The sequence below is a fragment of the Cyrtonyx montezumae genome, unplaced genomic scaffold (assembly GCF_038088225.1).
Source record: "Cyrtonyx montezumae isolate F1298 unplaced genomic scaffold, pur_monq_1.0 scaffold_7, whole genome shotgun sequence".
In the NCBI taxonomy this organism is placed as follows: domain Eukaryota; kingdom Metazoa; phylum Chordata; class Aves; order Galliformes; family Odontophoridae; genus Cyrtonyx; species Cyrtonyx montezumae.
The window spans coordinates 6,219,597-6,238,801 of NW_027072078.1; the positions used below are offsets into that span (position 1 = coordinate 6,219,597).

Here is a 19,205-nt window from a genome sequence, read left to right on the forward strand (position 1 = left end):
GTAGCATTAAAAATAGACATTCCCTTTAATACATAACTAACATGCTAGAGTTACTTATACGAAATGTAAGACGAGCATTTCTGTAGCCCCTTCAAAGTGATGCAGTAAATGCTCACTAAATAACAAAAGAGCAAACAACAACAATAGATAACTGTCTGACTGTTGAAAAGAACCTCACAGTCCCCTAGAAGTTTTCTTCCATTCCAGACAATATGGACAATGACCACAATATTCCATAAAGTAGAGAATAATCCACAAGAAGAAATCTCAGCATAAAGATTTGATTTTAATTTATAGTGACCAAAACAAAGAATAAATTAAGAAGCAGACTGTGCTCTTAGCTATGTAGAAACAGGTGGGATAGGAAGGCAAAATTGGGAACTTACGTTTTCCAATGGAAAATAGAACCTCATGAGAAGGAGGGAATGTAGCTCTCCCTGTACAGCCACCAATCTTTTCTTGCATATCCATCTTGATGTGCTTCCCTTTCACAAGCACGCCTAGATCCATGCTGTGACTGACCACCCAGAAGCAGGATAGTTTCTGTGGAAAAACTATCTCCCCCTCTAAATTCCCATTACAAGTGTCTCTCAACAAAGGACAGTGAGCTATTAGCATCTAGTACTTCGTATTAAAAGATGTACAGCTGCAGGTTATTAAATTTAACTCTCTAGGTGAGAAGTAAACTGAATTTGAAATCTAATATCATGTCACATTCTCAGCTGTTACAGGTTTCAATCACCAGGTACCACTGAAGTAATTGTTGTATATAATATGCCTTACAGGACTGTGAAGAACCTTCCAATAGACAAGCATCTGCACAGGCTTTGATTCTCAGCCTAGTACCCACTGATTCTAAACTTGGAACTCAAAGGTTTATACCAGCTGATATCTGTTCTCCCATGTGTGTAAAGCTGCTATACCACAGCAGGGATTTCCTGCACTACTAGTATTTTCAGAACGCTGCAAAGATTTTTATGTAATGCTTAATTACTTAATTCCTTTAAAAAAGAGCAAGTTGTGCTGTAACCAATTTTTAATCATGTTGGAACAACAGATACTATCATCAGATGCTGTGATACAGGATTTCTGATTTCACACTACTCTAGTACAGCATCCAACTGATTGTCATGTTATTTCCATCACTCAAACCTTGCACATTAACAGAAATCTTGATTTTAATATCTTAGCTGAGGTTCTGTATGATGAAACTACATCATTAACAAAACTCTAAGTTCAAACTCTAGAGAAAAGTGTTAAAAAAAAGTGCGAGTGGCACATATTTACTGCATCCTCCTAACATCTTCCTTCTAAATACAAAGCATGAAGCCTTACAGAGCTACAAAACAATAAATACAGAGATGGCAAATTAATTCTATGCTAATGAGGCTTACAGAAAAGCTACTGACAAAAATGATTAGATGTGAAAGTCAAGTTATTCATATATGAAACGAAGCACTTAGAATTAAATTGGTTTCAAAAAAAATGTCTTTAGTTTTCTGACTTGCTTACCTGATGCACATTAATTGCTGATAAGCTCCACTATCCACTCTTCTTTTCTCCTCCAACTTTGCAGTAGACTGTTCTGCAAAATAAACCTTTTCCTACTTCTGAGCTTTTTAGTAAGACTTACACAAATTCATCTCCTTTACTTAAGCATTTTGTTTCATTTAAGAAAACTATTATTTCTTTAAAGCATAAAGATGTACAAACAGAGTTTGTACTGCACAAGCTTCTCATTTTTCAGTGAGACCTTTATAAACATGTAGAACCAAAGAAACAACTTCCTCAAAAAGAACTGTTCTGAATCAAGCACCCCTCAAATAATATTAAAATTCTTAATCCTTAAAGTTTTGAAAGACAAATCCTATACTGGATGTTCAAAAAAGAAAGAAAAAAAAAGAACCATATTAATTAACATTAATTGAGATTAATTTGCATAATTAATCTATTTCATACACTCACTTTAAAGGTAACATATCATTCACAATGTGTTCAGTCCAGTCTGCTTTTCTCTGACTAAACAAGCCACAAACTTATTCAAAGCACTGTACCCTCCCCACCCAGAAAATAAAGGAATAATTTTATCAAGCATGGAAATGCTTAGAAGAAAAAGAAAACGAATAACATGGTTACAACAAATTCTGTACATTTTTCCCAGCCGAGTAAGGTGCTTAAGCACACAGAGAAGTTCCATCAGTTTGAATTAATACTGAGACGGATGTCTACGAATTCAGGTTAGTACTCTGTCTGTACTCTTTCTTACTTTTCCGTAATGCTTCATCACTGATCTCATCAGCATTCCTACGCTTGAGGAGGACAAGACATTCCTGTGTAAATGAAATTGTTCAGAGCTTGCTGTAAACTGTTATGCTGCAATACACAAGTAAATAGGATCTTGGACTTGCACTAGCATCTCTGATGCTTCATTAAAAATAGTTGCAAAATAGAACTGGCTCAGCATTAGTATCTCAAGTCTATTATAATCTTAGACTATCTGTTGGTGAATCAAATGCCAGACATAAAATTAACCTGGACATTCTGCTGTAACTATTGCACCTAATTTAACCACTTTCCTTTGTTCAGTTTTAGGTTTAATTAAGACTATACAGTACGGTATTTACATCCTAAGTCTCTACAGGCAAATGAAGTGGCCTCAGTACAACCCAGTCTTTATACAAACTTCCAAGAAAGTATGAAATCCTTCATACATTGATTCCCTTTGTACAAAAAATTGCCAACTGTGTCTACATAGTAGAACCTGAAGAGGCAAAGTTTGTATGCTTATATAAATGCACAAAAATATATAGCTAGGTAGATAGATATATGTATGGATGTCCATACTATATCAATAAACATAAACACATGTATATATACATATGAAAAATGTATTGTTTTAGTTTGCATCATTCAGGAGAAAATCATACTCCAAGTTAGATAAAATCTTCTGGCCATTAAGTCATTAAATCAAACTTCAAGTTCATAAACTATGAGGGTGAACACTGGCATAGGCAGTCCTTGCAGTCAACCATATAGCTTTTCAGATTTTAAAACGACACTCTCCGTATCATGATAGCCCTTGCCATTTAAATGTTCGCTGGTGCAGTCATGATTGTAGCTGTAGCCTTGAACATCACTGATTGTTGATACCGTATAGGAAACAGTGCGCATGGCATCTGAATGGCTGAAGCTGTGCTCAAACTGGATTTTATACTGATTCCAGTGTCTTCGCAAAACAGCTTGGACCTAGGACAGAAAACAAAAACAAATGCACATCAAACACATGGAAAGATGCTTTGGACATAATTATTTGATGAATGAATGCCATAATAATTGTCTCAGTAAATTAGACAGTAAGGCTCAATAATGCTGGGTACCTTGATGTGCTACATCACATGAGATATTCTGAAAGAATTAAAAGGTAAGTAAATATTATTTGTGCTTTTCACACCAAATTTGCTAGCTTATAGAAGAAGTAGCAGCAAAATACTTTCCTACTTTCTCCCCTGTGGACAGATTAGATTTACAGTTAAAAAGAAATTATTTATACATTCATCCTTAATATTAAGGATGCAACTGTAACAACTGTAAATTCTCACACGGCCAAGACAACATAAATTATTTCTGCTACAGTTCTGACACAAGAAAGCCTTGATGAATTTCTGACCGCAACTTCATCAAATGACTTGGAAGACAGTTTCCTGACTGCTACATTTCTAACCGAGTTAAAAATAACGATAGTAAAATAGCTCAAGGCCCCATCTTGTTTACATGTCTGCACAGCAAGGATGTTATGTTTATCATGGACTTCCTCTCCTGCATTATGCTTAAATACCTGAGCATGTGCAATAGATGAAGTGCCACATTAATTAAATTCATATGGAATCAGTTTTCAGACAAGATGCCAAATAAGAAATGCTAAGAATGGCAATAGCTACTGTTTTATTCAAAATGTCTTCTTTCAAGTATTTGAAATTTATAATATAATATAATATTTATAATATTCTTCAAATGATTGCCTACAGATCATGAGTACTTCATCTCCCCTTCAGCAAAACCTTGTACCCACTAGCAAGAGACACTGAGAATCTTTCCTGCTTGGACTGTTTATCCAGCTGTGTACCCTACATCACTGCTCCCATTAAAAATAAATAAATAAAGGCACGATTTTATAAACACACAGAATAACTGACCTTCACCCACAGAATCACCAAGGTTTGAAAAGACCTGTAAGATCATCCAGTCCAACCATTCACTCATCAAGATATACATTAAGATTCACCCAGTTAGATACTGACTTTGTGGTGGGTAATAACTGTGAAGGATTTTTCTGTACGTCTCCAGTGTATCATCTGTATTTTCTTTACATTTCTATAACACAATGGTTTCTTTTTTTCTCATTTTATTTTCTTTCATTAAGAAAAATAAACAGATGTAGGGAAGTAGATTTTAGACTTCCTGCATGCAGTCTGTTACAAAGAATTCTTTGATTAAAGAAAGGCTTCATATTTCTCAAAACTCTTAATATAGAAAATATAAAGTATCAAGTCAGGTAATAAGAAATCTGTATTTTAGGACAAAATGACTATTTAAATCCCTTTAAAACATCTGAATGGAAAGTTGCCCTCCCACTCCACCAGCTCCACATCTTTTCTTTACAGTACTCCAGATGGGGGCTCGCAAACAGAGCAGAGGGAGACAGTGAGCCGCCCTGCTGTCACCCGTCTTTAGATGCAGCCCAGGATACTGTTGGACTTCTGGGCTGCAAGAGCAACCAGTCCAGAAACTGACCACTAAGGGACACCCCTCCTGCCAGGCCTTCACCTGGACTAGAGCCCTGTCAACAACCCTCTGGCTGTGACCATCCAACAAATTCTTTATGCACCTAATAGCCTAGCCTTCAAATCTCTCTCCAATTAATGGATAAGCATGTATTTTGGGACAGTGACAAAGGCCTTGCACAAGTCCAGGTAAACAATATCAGCTGCCCTTCCCTTATCCACCAGTGTTGTCACTCCATCCCTCAAAAACACAAGGAATCTTAGAATTATTTCTAAATCATATCAAGGAATCTTTGCATTTCACTAACTTTACACTCATTCCAGTTTTTCTCCTGCCCATAGCAAACCTCAATAAGCTTAGTGTTTTCTTGGAGAAAGAAACAAAGAAAATATCATAATGAAGAACGTTCACTTTACAAAGAACAGACAATAGGCACAGGATGGGAAAGCTTGAACAAGTCAAAGCAAAGTCAAATAACCTAAAGGCAGAGCTGGGAAATGGACTTGAATTGCCAGGTGGCAAAAGTAGCTTATGCTGAAGGTCCTCTCCTACATTTCCTCCTCGTGGTTTCTGTAATTTGTCTTAGTTGCAGGTGTAAAAAATATTTGTAAATCAAAAGATATCTATCCCCACATCCCAAAAGGACTTTAGGAATTCCTTCAAGACAAGTGCCTGCTGACTGTTTCTGGGGTGAAATTTCTCTGTTTGGGCTGCTTTCTCACCAGTGACAGATTGCTATAAATAATATCTCCCATATCAGCAAACACAGTTTCCTCTATGCCCCCTCTGGTGCCCATCACATCCTCGGTGCATTTCTAACTAAGCCACGTACATCTGGCACTCTTCCAAAAGCCTCTCTGCTGCTGCTGAATCAGTATTTCACCTCTGACCTTCTCTGTGTCTATTCTTGTAGGGTGTTACATCCTTTCATTTATTATTACTACCCTCTGTCCAATCAATCATTCACAGAAGAAGATAGGAAAAATCAATGAGACAGCTGATTTCCACCGTTTACACTGTGTAACAGCACGCAACATGCACACCTCTACGCGTTAAGTAACAACACCAGATCTATCGCTCTTTTCCTCAGCTTTGAGCAGCCAGACAGAGCTGTGGATTCAGCTCAGGGTGGGCAGCAGTGTGAGAAGATATTGAGCAGTGCACTGAATCAAAGAAAGCAACCTCACAAATGTAGTTACATGTCTCATTAATACCGATACCAGTTCCAGCTTAAGCATTCATGCTTCCTCACCTTATTAGTAGTGGCTCTTTCTGCTGAACTTCAATGAATTGCACCTCCTTTTACATACCAGTACTCAGATGTTCAGTATAGCACAAAGGAAATGGCTCAGTAACAAAAAAAATAAAATAAAAAAAAAATCCAAGCCTTGCCTGTTAAGAAAGCTTTTTATAATCCTGCAGAACTGAGACCGTAATCTTTACTACATTTCCATTGACTACTGGAACGAGGGGAAAAAAGCAGCACTACCAACAAAACAAATATAAAACAAAGGAACCCCAAACCCACAAACTTCACGTGGGTAATATAAATCACATAGTAAGTACATATTATGATCTATTATTAATAGGTCAGAGAAAGCTGCTACAAGCTTATCCTGCGACTGCAGCCTGTGTCAGCCCAGTGACAGCCCTAAGCCAACTCCAACTAGCAAGCATCATGAGGTAGTCAAAAAGCATCGTACTGCGTGGGGTGCAAGGACATGAGCAGAACATGAGTGTCCTTAGGAAATTCCTGCCAGAGAAGGGTTTGCATGTGTGCCCTTATCTGCTGTACAAGCTGCAATGGATGTTGGCGTTGGATTGGACAGAGCATCCCTGGCTGCACTGCCTAACAAGTTTGGAGGCATTTTGTCACTGCAGTCTGCAGAACACCTACGCTTTTTTCCAAAATGCTGCTTAGTTTCTTTTCATTCTGTTACCAGATGACTTTTAAATCCCTTTTAGGCCAGTGGCTGCAAAGGAGTGCAAGTCACTCCTTGAACAGGATTTGGCTCTTAACTTTTATAGGAAAAATTAAAAGCTGCAGTATGGCATTTGGGAAATTGTATTTAAATTAAAAAAAGCTATTACTTTTAGCATTTTTAATTGCTAATACCTCACAGGAAAATCTTTTCCCTGCTGTCACTCAAACAGTTGATTCCAGTCTCAGGATTCACCTCCAAAACGCAGCCTTGCTACAGAACAGCACACAAGTGTTAACACTGGTGCCACTTGGTAGAGAATATAACAAGGTGTTGCTGTGACAGATGCTGATAAGAGAAGATCATGTACACAACAGCTAAGCTACAGTATCAGGATAAGTTAAGGCACTGTTATGACAGCAACAGATGGTAATGGCAACAGAGCACACATATGCCTGCAGGCGCACATGCCAGAGGCAGAATTTTTTTAATATACAATTTTTTTTCTACACAGACTTTTTTTCCTAACTGTATTATCATTCTCCCTATGGATTTCCTTACTCGTGCAGTCGGTTATAAAGCAACAAATCCTCACCCCAACAAAGACTAATGAGTTGAAAAAAGGTCAGTATTGATAACTGAAGCACTGCAACCAACCAGAAATCAAACTTCTTAAAAAGCATAATTTTCTGCTACATAGAGAGCAAATGGAAGAAAAGACAGAGATTCTAAATGTTTTGCTTTGAATCAAATATATAGGCAGAGACTTGAACCTGGATCAACTTTACCATAAAAGCAGATCAAAACCACTAACCCAGACCCTATAAACTGGGCCACTCTTGCTTCATTTTTTCTGCCTCCTTAGCTAAAAATAACAACAACGATAACCACTGACACTCATACTTTCCTTGAGAAAAAAAAGTCACTTGAAACCATATGGAATACTCATGGCAATTCAGTCAGCTTCAGGTTGAAGAGTAAGAGGAGGAAGCATGACCTGCTTGAATAAATTCTTATATTACCAATATATTTAACACTTAAGAAAATAATACTGGTCCAACAACATCATGTAAGAACACAACATGTGATAAAAGAAACTGAAGGTTCAGTCCTATGAAAACATCTGGTTACTCTCGCACATCTGCTTTTACAGCCTGTTGCTGCAACTGCACTGAATGTAGAAGAAATGAACAAACAGATGTGTGAGAATAAGGACAGGATTGTAATTGTTCCTCTGCCAAAAGTGTTGGAAAAGCCCTACTTACTTCTTTGGTGGGACGGTTTTATTCATTTTTTTCAGTTCTTTTTCACTCAAGACTTGCAAAAATTCTGTGAGAGAAATTCTGTGTTTGTGTATACATATATTTAGCCTTTCTACCATGTTTATCTTTAACACTAAGGCCCTACAAATATACTCTCAAGTGTAAAGCCTAGTTGACAAGACCCTAAATCTATTCAAGTTAACAAAAAAAGCTTATTAGTTGCAACAAGAATCACTTCAATATATTAATCAAACACGGTGCAATTCTCTGGTAGAAGAATACAGAAGTTAGTTACTGAAACTAACTGATCACAATTTTACAAAAGTACACTTCTTATTCAAGGAATTTTAACCCAAACAGAATGAGGTTTTAAATTCTGAGTTGGTAAGTATATTTTTCAGGTGTGCAATCTCCTTAATTGCCAGAATATACAAATATGTATATACAAAATATATCAATACAATAAAAAAAAATTACTTTACCTCTCCATTGAAGAAGCAGAAAATTGTAGCTACCAGTAGGCCCTGTAAAATTAAGACAATCTGCTTTATTTCACACGCACATGGGTTTTTTCAGGCTAGTGACAGAGATTTAGAGGTTCCTGATGCCATTCCAATATAGGTAGCAAACAAAATGTTCTACTCATCTAAACTCTGTGTGTAGTTTCTAAAAATACCTTACTAAAAATGTAGTAGAAGGTGGTACATTTCTTTCCTTTCAAGAAAGTTCAGTATACTGAGAAAGCTGAAGTTAACAAGACTATTGCATAAAGGTCTTTATAAACTGAAATAACAGGATAATTTGTCCTTCATTTGCTTCATTTGCCAACAGCTATTCTAGCTCACATGGGCAAAAGATATTTAATTCCCACCTGGTAATGCATAAGGATGTGCATCACATAGTCATAGACTTCCTCAGTGATTCGACCTTCTGGTCGCCATGGAAACAGCACAAATTCAATGCCAAGCAGGGGAACCAGAATGAGGGTAGCGCGCACTGCTTTCATGTATAGGTTGGATTCTGCCTTGTGGGTGTCTTTCAGCTTGGTTATGAGTACACGGACGATATTTAGCAGGAAGAAAAGATTCACCTGTTGGAAAAGAAAATGACAGTGAAGCTATTCTGAAAATAATCTGCAGAATATTTTGTGACACTAAAAGCCAGACAACTCAAAAAGCCATGTACTGCATAGAAAACATTCCAGTTATACAATAAGCAAAAATTTAAACTGTAGCTTTTGATGAACAGAATGGCAGTAGCTTCTTTATCAAAAGAATAGAAATGAACTGCTGGCCATGACTGATGCACCTACAGTAGCACCTTGTGGAAGACCATAGATGCAAGCCAATATACTTAGAGCTCTGATATTCAGTGCACATGTGAAGGTACTTTCTATCTTTGTTCCTGCTGCATATTTTAATGGCCTTCAAAGCTATAAAGATGTTCTTTTGAGAGTTTCTGGGAGAAGGTAAGCAAAGCACATGGATATCAGCACAACTTCTGTAATCACAGTCTGACTGAAATCAGCTTCTAAAAAATCAGTGATTCTGTAGCAGTGCATCATGCACAAAAATGGAGCACGGTCCCTGCAGTTGAGATCCTTATAGCAATGCCAAAATCTGTCTGTACATGGTTTAAAATCTACCCATCATTGTCTCTCTAGATCTCAGTTGGATCCATCTTACAACCTCAAATTTGAAAAGACAGAAGATTTACATTATTGATGTGGTTTTATTCTATCTTACAGGCCCTTCTGTCCTAAGACTTCAATTCACTTTTACAATAAAAAAAAAAAACAATAACACGACCATTTTCTTAGCATTTCAACAAAAAAAAAAAAAAAGGGAGAAAAAATCATAATTCCATTTTGAAGACCTAGGATAATGATCTGAAAGTTTGTTCTGAGCTCCACAGAAGTGAACTACATCAAATCTTTAAAATTTTATTTTGGCAAAATGAGATCCAACAGTCCCTTATTTTATACCTGAGGAAAGAAATTGACCTATGCATTATTTATTTATTAAGAGATTATGTCTTTTAGATTGGCATAGTAAATAATGACATCCTTCCATCTTTGTATTTTAAAATGCTTCTCCAAAGTTTTTGTGTCCTTTTTCAAGTATGAATTAGAAAAATCTATAGGGAAGAAAATGTAGAAGAAATCTGACACGTTAAATGTTATTACAGGGAATTGTATACACCTGTAAGCAAACAGCAGATCAGCTTATTGACTTAGTCTCACAATGGCTCATGGTTGATTTTCAAAATCAGCAAAACTACAAATGGGACAAGCATTCAGGTGGCATCAACGTCGTTCTTATGCAATACAGAATCTAGATTATTTCCATAGCTGTTAGGGGCTTTCCTGTGAATAGCAGTGATTATCTGCTCACAGTTTTACAAAAAAAAAAAAAAAAAAAGAAATAACAGCTATCCATACTAAATCTCATTCAGCATGTTAGCACTCATAGCCAACCACAAAAGCAATACATTTGCACGTATATGCATAAACATACATACACACACATGCAACAGCACGAGTAACTGGAGAAACAGCACTGGGATGGCTGTGTTTTAATCTTCTGTCACCCATCAGTGGCAGCCCCCTAGAGAGTCTACACCCCAAGCTGTTATAAAACTAGAGCTAAAGGAACCCTGGAGAGCACAGCCACCCCAAGCACCCTGCCCAAGGACACAAGAGGCTAGACAATGCTGTCTAGGTACCTGCTACAGAAGGCAGAGAAATAAGAGTCTGGTTCATTTATCTCCTCTTCAGATAATTTGTCTTTCTTGTCAACAATTACACAGAGAAAAAAAAAAGGGGGGGGGGGTTGACAGACAGGGCATGGAAGAAATCATCAGAAAAACAGAGAAGTGCTCTCTATGATAAATAGGAGCTTCTGGTCTAGGAAGCCTCTGCCTCTTAGTAGGGCAAGCACAAACAGGGAAGCCATTCCAGCCATGTGTGTCACCATGTCCTCCACAACCCTGTCAGAATTCCTCTCATGTCAATTAAGGTTTTCATGATAAACAGCTGTGTATTGTTACAGCAACGCAGCCCTTGACAGACATGTTATGTTATTTATATTCTACTTACATGCTATTTAAATCATTTTTAACAGGAAATTGTTTTACATAGGAAACTACTGCATTAATTTCTTCTGGAAGATTCCAACTACCTCTTGGCTTTGTTTAAGCAACCAAGGTCTTCTGGTTCTCTCTCAAGGGATTTATTAAGATTTTATGCAGCCCATGATTCTCATCCAGCTTCCTATGACACACGCAGACAATAACTCCTTCCTCCGTTTCTAAATATAATCCTTCTGACTTAAATAACTAGTTCAGCATCAGTCTCTCCCAGAATTTTCATCCCTCTTATGTTTTGGTAGCAAAGCCAGTTCCTATAATACTGTTCTGTGAATGCTAACTGAAGATGGAAGTTGCAGCAGATAGAAGTAAACACCACCCAGAAAATCCTTTCACTCGCAGAATGCTGAAATGCACAGAATTTTCCTAACTTTACATTTACCCACCAAAACAAAATAAAACCATAAAAATAAACATGTTCAGGGGTTGCGAGTAATTATCAGAAAAGACAGGAAAGTGGGACAAAACAGAGGATCCACGTGAGAAAAGCAGTACGAGTTAGCAAAAGTACATGTAACCAGTGTCACAAGCATGGGGAGTACAGGACAAACCAAATTTTAACTGAAGTGAATAGGTCTTGATTTGAGCATGGTAGAGAGTAGATCTTTGCATTTAAGGGAAAGTAGGCCAATGGAACTACTCTAAAATGTCTTATCATCAGATGGCCTGTGATGGTTTGCAAAGCCCCAAGGGAGTCCTGTTGTACCAGATGCAGCACACAGCTGTGAGCACACAGAAAGGTACACAGTGACATAACACTGATCCAGGCAAGTGAATGAAGAATGAAGAGTGAAGCAAAGGCAGGGAAGGCAATCCTAGCTGAAAAGAAATGTTGGAGCCTAAGCTATAAACTTAGTAGAATTTAGGTTCTGCCTTCAGAGTGATTGTGATGTGCAGTCTCTATGACCTGCTGTTCTTGATCTAAAAATTCCCTAAGTGTCTGATATTTCTACTTCTCTCCATATCCAATTTGTGCTTATTAGTACTCTAATCCTTCCTAGAAAATTGGTTTAAATTCTGTTTAAATTAATTATTGGTTGCTATAAATGAAACATTCTCAGATCCAGAAACTCAAATATTCTTAGATACTAATGGTAGCCATTGCTTGCTTTTAATACAGGTATGCAACCTCAGACCTAAGCCTACCTGACCCTGGCTTTCTTTGGCAGAGTACCTGTATGTGCTCATGAAGACGTTTTATACCCAACTTATGGACATTCCCTAGGCTGAGTACACGAATGTGAAGCTTTCACCTACTTGTCCAGCTTTACGTGCATGAAGCAGGGCAGTGAGAAAAGCAGGAACAAATGGGCTACTGAACTTCCTTCTAGGTACACATTCACTAGGTGTCAGTCTAAGATGCTGCTAAGACCCTCTTACACAGTGTTATTGTCAGACAAAATAACCATCCCTTGAGTATTATTTATACAAATAACAGCATAGCTAAATGAAAATCTATTCTTTTAATGGTGCCAAAGTCAACTAAAACACTAGTAAACTGGCATATCCAACACTGGAATCTTTCTCCACTTCTATCAGTGTTTATCTTGTGTAAATACAGAATGGTTTGGGTTGGAAGGGACCTTTAAGGTCCTGTAGTTCCAACCCCCCTGCTACAGGCATGGACTCCTCCCACTAGACCAGGTTGCTCACAGCCCCATCCAGCCTGCATGCATCCACAACCTCTCTGGGCAACTTGTTCCAGTGTCTCACCACCCTCACAGTATAAAGAATTTCTTCCTAATATTTAGTCTTAATCTACCCTCTTCTATTTAAAGCTATTTCCCCACATCCCGTTGCTACCTGCCCTTATAAAAAGTCCCTCCCCAGCTTTCCTGTAGTCCTCCTTCAGGTATTAGAAGACCTCTGTGAGATCTCCCGGGGCCTTCTCCAGGCTGAAAAGCCCCAGCTCTCTCAGCCTGTCCTTCTAAGGGAGGAGCTCTAGCCCTCTGATCACCTTTGTGGCCCTCCTCTGGACCCACTCCAACAGCTCAATACCGTCCTTGTTTTGGGCATCCCAGAACTGGATGTAGTGTTCCAGGTGGGATACCACCAAAGCAGAGTAGAGAGGCAGAATCATCTCCCTCAACCTGTATGTCACACTTCTCTAGATGCAACCCAGGATATGGTCAGCTTTCTGGGCTGCAAGTACACAATGCTGTCTAGTGCTGAATCTTTCATTAATCCTTCTCCCCGGGGCAGCTCTCAAGCCATTTTCTGCCCTGCCTGTATCAGTGTTTGAGATTGCTCTGACTCAGATGCAGGGCCTTGCACTTGTGTTTGTTGAACTTCATAAGACTGTAATGGACTCAACTCTCAAGCCTGTCCAGGTCCCTCTGGATAGCATCTCTTCCCTCTAATGAGTTAACTGCACCACTCTTAGCTTAGTGTCATCTGCAAACTTGCTATAATAACTAACATTACTCTCTTCTGTTTCATTCACACTGTTTCTTTAATTGTGATAGCTTAGGCAAACATGAAGACAACTCTAATCAAAATTCAATTTAGGTCTGCTCCCATCTGCGGAGTCTTTGGCAGGGTTCTGGCCACAGTTATGTAATAGCACGGACCAGCAGTGTTATTGCTAACATTATGTAATTGTAGGATTTTCAGTGATGTACAAGATTTAAAGGCCTAATCCCCATTGGCTTTTGCCAGGTTTTCCCAGCACCACCTTAACAATTTTCTTCATGCCCTTTGATCTTACTCCTGCAAACAGAAACTATGTCTTTTCCCTTGTTATCTAATTTGCAGTTTAATATTGTTACTTAAACTTCTACTAAAGCAGGTCATGCTTAGTAAAGTGTGAAAATTGTATCTGGCAAGCAAGCTGGGAAGCAAATGAGGGTTCTGTTCACCAAGTCTGAACACATGCATTTCATCTTCTGTCTTTATTTCTGGATCAGCTTTTCTGAATCAGCGTAAAAGAGAAAACATTTTTTAAGGTACTGTCACATCACACACATCACAGACAAGATGTGTAGTTGTGTCTAATTTGTTATTCTTTCCTGTTTTTCAAATAAATTTGCTAATTGCACGGAGGTGAGAAAAATGCAGTTCATGAAAAATTATAAGAAAATCAAATGTATACATATTTGTAAATTGCAAAGAGGACGGATAGGGATTCTGCCAAAACCAATCACACAGCACATTATTATGCTCCCAATAAAATCAGAAGACATTCTTGGTGTTGACTTGAGTGGAAAGAAGTCTTGACAGTTTTGGAATGACCCTGTACGAGCATCTAAAGTAGAAGTCTACCACTGCTTCAGTGTGATTTTATTGAGGCCACACTTCTGGGAAGGAGAAAATGATCTTACTTTCTAAAATTAGGCCAATTAATAAACAATGCTGTCATTCTCATAATAAATTTTTTTCCTGCTTTTGTCTAAGTTAGATCTAAAATAAATTATATCTCAGCTTTAAAGGCCTTTCCTAAAATGGTAGATCCACAAAGAGACACCTGCATAAAGGAAAGAAATGATCCCACATTACAGTGCAGGTTGAAATAGGGTGCCATTAAAGTGAGCAAAAAGTTATATCCCTTGCTGAGAAAACAAGATTTCGTCTTTTGCGTAAATTAGAGAGAACAAAAGTTGATAGGATCTGGATTTAGCTTTAAAGTACTAGTTAACCTGTCTTTATGGCAACATGTATGGATGAAATCACAGAGCAAGGGATTATCAGTAACAATTAACATGCCAAGGCCCATGGACCTCAATTAATTTCCTTGCATAAACTGAAAAATCATAAAGAAAGTCATTACAAACACATTTAATATTTTTGCCAGATCAAGTTTCTGATAATTTAAGTATTTGTCACTATTAGCATTTTCTTTTTATTGTGAACTTATTCCTATTTAGAAATTAACTATGACAATTTCGTAGATAAAATTCAATCTTAGAACAATTTAAACATAATACTGACTAAAATAAAGTGCAGTCGTCATTTACATATTCCAAATTGATTTCTTCAGTAGCGAAGATTTGTGTAATAGCTCCATAAAAAGCTCAAGACATAGGTATCTTTAGTGTTAAGGACACTTACCAGGTTAAGTGAGAATCCTGTGAATGAGTGAGTGTTAGTTTTAGGCTCTTTCCTGCTTTGTAAGTCACCAGAAACAATTTTAACAAGTCAAGGAAGAAAAAATTATCTGCAAAATGCCTACCAGTAGAGCAGCACAAATAGGGCCATGGATGATGTAGAGCAGATGAGTATCAGAGCTGATCCAACAGCTGTAGAAAAGAAGCAAGGAAAGGAAAACATATGGTATTTTGTTATTTGTTCTGTTCTTTTTTCTTCTCTTAAAAATATAGTCGTTTTGCAAAGCAATTTGAGATACTACTTACTTGTCATTATAATACAAGCTTCTAGCAACAGCATGTATGCAGGCAGGGATCAGGGGGAAACCTGTGGGTGAAAAACAATTTCTTAATATGTAAACTTATTAGCTAACAAGTAAACAGCTAAATAAAGCTGCAGCTTTTGTAGGGATCCTCTGTATTTTCACCTTGTCCAAATTGTTTTAAAGTGCAGACTGAAAAAAAGAGCAATCTCTATTTTCCCAGATTTCTCTTAGAGGGGCATATGAGACCTGATTCCCAATCTCTCATCATGAAATCATATCAATGTACAGAAAGAAAAGGGAAATCAAAATATATAATCATTTAGAATGTAATGATCAGTGTTAACACAGATGGTTTTCAGGCTGCAGTAACGCTACCTGGTAAGATAAGCATATATGTGACTACAGCTGTATATAAATAACATTATGATTAACGATGTTAATTGTGTTCCTCCTCAATTTTCTGGGTATCCATGAAACAAGATTCCACTCAAAAATAAACAAACAAACAGAAATAATAAATAAATTAAAAAAAATTGAACAGGTCGAAATCCTGGCATATTCAAAACATAAAAGAGTAATGCTTCACATCCTGGTGGTACCTGTTCTTTAAAAACCACTCAGTACACATTAGCTCTCAACCTCATCTCAGCTGCATCTATTGTGGTACAACCAAGGACACAGGCATTACATTATGTTGTAGCTGAATGTGCCCATACAATAAGCAGAGGAAAAAGTCCTTGCTCACACTCTGTGACTATGCTGTTCTACAGTATCTGAAACCACCAGGTTTGGTTTGTTAGTTTTAACGTTGATGTTACTTGAGATCCTTAGCTACAGCTATGCTGCACTTGCAGAGTGAACAATACAGGTCAAATGCAACTGCTGGAAAAATAAGTTCTTAGCCATCTCTAATTCAGTTTTGACCCTCCACCCTAGACATGGCAAGACTTCTCTGAAAACAAACATTCGTTCCTGAATAAACATCTTCAGACGAGGAACAATGAATAATTACTTCTTAATGTCTTTTTATAATAAGAGACTATTTTCTCTGTACAAAGGAGGAGTCACTTCCTGACCACAGAAACACACAATCTCTCTTTCAGCAAAGATAGAGGTACATTCAACTTCCTACATTAATATTTCTAGGCCTGTTAAAACACCACAGAGAAAAAGGGCATGTTGTCATTGTTCAAAGCCACCACCTCAGAGAAGCAATAGGACAGCTGTTCAATTGCTCATGAAAAGGAGTTAAAGATAGCATTGGCTTGAAAATAGAGTGTGAAATTGCATACCCCAGCCAAGAAGGTAATACCACAGCAAGTGCTGCTTCTCAGCAAAAACAGCCACCACAATGAGAGTGTGCAGGTAAATGCCTTCGCACAGCATCCAGAAGTAGTTGCAACCCATGAGGTACAGGTAGATAAACATTGACACTTTGCAGCTAACCTGTAGAAAAGAAAGCACAGTATAATGTGAATTTTTAAGTTGCAAAAATCTCACAGAGAAGTACTTGGAAAGAGTAGAAAAAAACTGCTCGAGTCCAATATAGCATTCATTGTTTTTCACTGCAATTATGTATTTTGTTTTACGGAATTAAAATTACATATTTCATAGCACCAAAGTTGGTAATTGAGTCTAATTTTAATAAGCAAACATGAGAAGCAAACATCCTTCAAGCACGATGGTAGGAAGCAGTAACAATAATATTTCCCTTCATCACAAATAGCGACACATTCAATCATTCCAATTAAAACGGAGTCCTCAAAGTAGCAGATGCACGAGAAAACGTCCTTTGATGAAGCTGATTCTCTGGCAGTTATACCAGCCACAAAATACAGAATGATGAACATTCTAAACATTCTTACAATACTTTCTATTTATACCTAGTCATAACTGAAGTTAGCCCCAGGGTACAACACATATGGTAGATTCTAGATGTAAGCATTCTTGATGGCAAGTATTAGTATTTAGTCTCATCCAAAATAGCCTGACAATCTTCAATTGCAATGTTACCTAAGATATTATCATAAAGACTAAAATGTGAGATAGCAAATAAGAAATAACATGCTGTTTTGGACAGTTTTCTCGTTTGGAAATGGATGTACTTGACTGAATAACTGGGTTGGAAGGGATGCTAAAGATCATCTAATTCCAACTCCCTTGCCATGGGCAGGATTGCCAGCCACCAGATCAGGTTGCCCAGGGGCCCATCCTACCTGGCTTTGAATGCCTCCAGGGATGGGGAAGCCACAGTGTCCCTGGGTAACCTGTGCCAGCGCTTCATTGCCCTCTGTGTGAAAAATGACTTCCTAATACATCATCTAAAACCCCTCTCTTTTAGTTTAAAGCTACCCCTTGTCCTGCCACTATCTGCCTGTGGAGTAAGTCAGCCTCCATCCTGTTGCTAAGCTCTCTTCAAGTACTGGAAGGCCACACTGAGGCTCCCCAGAGCTTTCTCTTCTCCAAGCTAAGGAAGCCCAACTGCTTGGAAGCCCCAGACCTGGACGTAGTACTCCAGATGAAGCCTCACGTGGGCAGAGTGGAAGGGGATGGGACAACCACCTCTCTCACCCTGTTGCCAACCCTTATTTTGATGCAGCCCAGGATACTGCTGGCTTTCAGAGCTGCAAGAATGAACTGCTGGCTCACATCAATCTTTTCATCCACCAGGACCTCCAAGTCCATCTCTGCAGGGCTGTTCTCAATGAGTAGTTCTCCCACTCTTCTGTCCTATGTACAGAGATTGCCTTGACGCTAGTGCAGCATCTTGCCCTTGGCTTTGTTTTATCTCGTTAGGTTCATGTGGGACCACTTATCAAGCCTATCCTGCTCCCTATGTCTTGTCTCGTCATTCTGCTTTATCAACCGCACCACTTAGCTAAGTGTCATCAGCAAACTTGATGAGCGTGCACATCATCCCACTATATCATTAAATAAAGATGTTGAAGAGCACTGGTCCCAGGATAAACACTTGGGAGAAACAACTTGTCACAAGCCTGGGCACAGAGCTGAAGAACACAGCCCTCTGGTTGTGACTAATTTATCCACCTAGTCGTTTACCCTTCAAAATTCATCTCTCTCCAATTTAGAGACAAGGACAATGGGACCATGTCCAAGGCCTTGCACGAGCCCAGATGGATAACATTAGTTGCCCTTCCTTTGTCCACCAGCTTAAACCAAATAAACAATAATTTTTTATTACATTCTGCTACTTAACTCACATATTAACGATTATTAGCAGCTATCTCAAGCCTGGTTTTCAGTCATTTTATGAGCTTTCATGGGAGAGAGAATTGATCTTTTTCCAGAAGCTGTTGGAATCAAGTATTTTGCACTGTCACAAATTAAAATTTGTCTTCCAGGTCTAAATAAAAATGAAGCCATAGTTAGAGATCTGCTTATGTATTTCATTTTGGGATTTTTCTGTTGCTATAACTTCTAGCCTTATGGGAGAGGCTACTGTTTCAAAGTACTATCAGTAAATGGGAGAGATGCAGATCAGACCCTGAGGGATGGGTGTTTTAGTCTGCTCTTTAATATGGGAATATAAGGATTGGCTTGATCTGCATTCAAAAAAAAATAAAAGAATTTGCATTTCAACTCACGATGGAAAGCAAAAGCCATAGAAAAGTAGCTGAGAGAGCCAAAATACACTACCACACTTCGGCTGCCATAACCTCACTGACATCATCTAGAACAGGCTACTTTCTTGCAGTAGTTTCAGTGCAGAATTCATCTGTATAA

At 38.1% G+C, this 19,205-nt stretch overlaps 1 protein-coding gene across 1 annotated transcript in view; it reads right to left on the reverse strand.

Annotated features, from left to right (window-relative positions):
• Positions 1-745: 745 nt before the first annotated feature.
• The window catches only part of CALCRL (calcitonin receptor like receptor), a 61,071-nt gene continuing 42,611 nt past the window's right edge, over positions 746-19,205 (reverse strand). The window contains exons 8-13 of the mRNA XM_065750670.1: positions 16,754-16,907; positions 15,463-15,523; positions 15,282-15,348; positions 8,838-9,056; positions 8,449-8,490; positions 746-3,246 (exon numbers count right to left, since the gene is read on the reverse strand). Of these exons, the coding sequence (XP_065606742.1) occupies positions 3,025-3,246; positions 8,449-8,490; positions 8,838-9,056; positions 15,282-15,348; positions 15,463-15,523; positions 16,754-16,907 (765 nt within the window). The 3' untranslated portion in view covers positions 746-3,024. The remainder of the gene's footprint in view (positions 3,247-8,448; positions 8,491-8,837; positions 9,057-15,281; positions 15,349-15,462; positions 15,524-16,753; positions 16,908-19,205) is intronic.